Source organism: Opisthorchis viverrini, assembly GCF_000715545.1.
Source record: "Opisthorchis viverrini unplaced genomic scaffold opera_v5_14, whole genome shotgun sequence".
NCBI lineage: Eukaryota > Metazoa > Platyhelminthes > Trematoda > Opisthorchiida > Opisthorchiidae > Opisthorchis > Opisthorchis viverrini.
In genome coordinates, this window is record NW_008751670.1 from 1,953,792 (window position 1) to 1,955,843 (window position 2,052).

At 52.0% G+C, this 2,052-nt stretch overlaps 1 protein-coding gene across 1 annotated transcript in view; it reads left to right on the forward strand.

Annotated features, from left to right (window-relative positions):
- Positions 1–1,643: 1,643 nt before the first annotated feature.
- T265_01333 (hypothetical protein) overlaps positions 1,644–2,052 on the forward strand; it is a gene marked incomplete at both ends in the record, with an annotated part of 4,019 nt that continues 3,610 nt past the window's right edge. Inside the window, one exon of the mRNA XM_009165339.1 lies at positions 1,644–1,685. Within this exon, the coding sequence (XP_009163603.1) occupies positions 1,644–1,685 (42 nt within the window). The remainder of the gene's footprint in view (positions 1,686–2,052) is intronic.

The window sequence follows — 2,052 nt, forward strand, 5'->3', positions numbered from 1 at the left end:
GCGTCGTAAAACCCGTCTTTGACGGTGTCAGAGCTACAATCAGTTGGGGCATAGGCAGACACGATAAACAGACATCTATCAACTTGCCGCTTGTGAGACTCCTTCACAGACGTTGCCAGACGAACCGCATAGAGGCGACTATCAACAGGTAACCAGTCAAGTAAGGATACTTCCGCCCGGTGACTTAGCACAATACCAACCCCTGTACATCCCATCGCAGCAGCCTCTGGATCACCAGAGGTGCGCAGCCGGAAGCGAGTAGGGACTGATGGGGCGGTTAACTCAATCACTGTGGTTGCATGTTGTTTCTGAGGCACTGCACACATCAATGCCAAGCGAGTCAAGTGTGAGAGCAGGAGCAGCTTGTTATCCTACATACTTCAGCGTGCGTACATTGAAGGCGGTCAGGCAGATTGGGTGTTTAGGCTTGAAGATTGATTTTGAGGCGCCTGAGGGTGTCGGTGCCATGTGATCAGCAGATGCTGCACGCAAGACCGATGCAAGACGAGCGGAGTCATCGGTCCTAGGTGCTGGGCTCACAAGGAGAGAGTTAATAATGGGGTGGGGAGAGGAAGAAAAAAAGTGTGTGAAAGAAAAAGAAGGGAGACGTCAGTAGTAGACTGTTTTCGCTTACCAACCCTGCTGTATTCAGCGAGTAAGGCGACCCGGCTGATGGCACCACGCGACGGCCGATGTGGTTGAAGTTTATTTGTATATGTGAAGTTCATGGTTGTACATGGGCTGGGATACTGTCAGGGCCCCCACACCTAGACAGGAGGACGATTAGGGTCGTCGACCAAAGCCTTTGGCTCTAAAGCTTAACTGCGAGGCAGCGGTGTTTGGCGGGAAATGTAAATGCATTACCATTTCTGCGGGACAAGTCGCCACGGGTTCCAACCCCCAACATGGAGGACCAGGAGACTTTGTCAGACCTCTAACCATTGATTAACCTGGTATGAAAGACTATGATTGTCGCGGGGACACCCTCCAGTATAGCTGAATAGGTCGCTGAGGTGCGCAATCCGTCACACTAAGTTAAGGTCCAGTCTGTTCATGACGGACCAGTCTCTTCGTGCAGTGCAATCCACCATCTGCCAATCCCCCAGCCACTGTTCCGCGTCTCAACCGTTGTCCAGAAAATAAAACCAAAATGACCTCAAAAGATCTGATCCACGTTACAACCTTCAGTGTCTGTACTCTGTCAAATTGGGCAACAGGCATTTCTTGCTGAACCCTTTTTTCCCCTCTCTATCGGTATATTCTGTGTCTCCGAAACACGTATACAGGACCCCGCTTCGGTCGTTCTCGTCAAGCCGTTTAGGACAAGCTCGGATGTTCCACATTTCACCCTTCGGGTATCTGGTGGTCGTGGCGTGATGGGTCGTAGTATCTGCGACGTGAGAGTTGCTTTCAGCCCCAAGGCTGAAAGCGGCTTACTGGACTGGATCCCAGTAAACGGTCGCCTTTGCGCTGTACGGTTGTCTGACTCGATTAAGATTGCCGCGGGTCGATGCGGTAAACGCTGTTTGTTTGTCGTACCAGCATATGCCCCGACAGACAGCAGTTCTGAGACTGAGAAGGACGAGTTCCATCAAGATCTGTCATGAATACTTCAGTCGGATACAGAAACTCTCCTGGGTGATATGAATGCCCAAGTTTGGATGACTAAGTCTGGAAGAAGCACAGTTAGGTGGTAGATTTGGGGTCATTGCTGAGCGTACGGCTAACGGGGAGCTGTTCTTCCAGTTGTGTGCAGATCATCGTCCATTTCTGGCCAGTCCTGACCTAAGGCTGCCACCTTGACGTGGTTGGGGTCATTAGCGTACGGCTAACGGGGAGCTGTTCTTCCAGTTGTGTGCAGATCATCGTCCATTTCTGGCCAGTCCTGACCTAAGGCTGGCTGCCTGACGTGGTGGTCGGGCTTGAGTGCTGCAATGATCCCGCGGGCTACACTGGCTGGAACTTCGTTCCACAAGGTCTAACCATGCCAGGAAGGCCAAAGGGGAGCAGCCAGACCAAGAGCAGCGAGACCCCGCACTACGAGTAATCGTG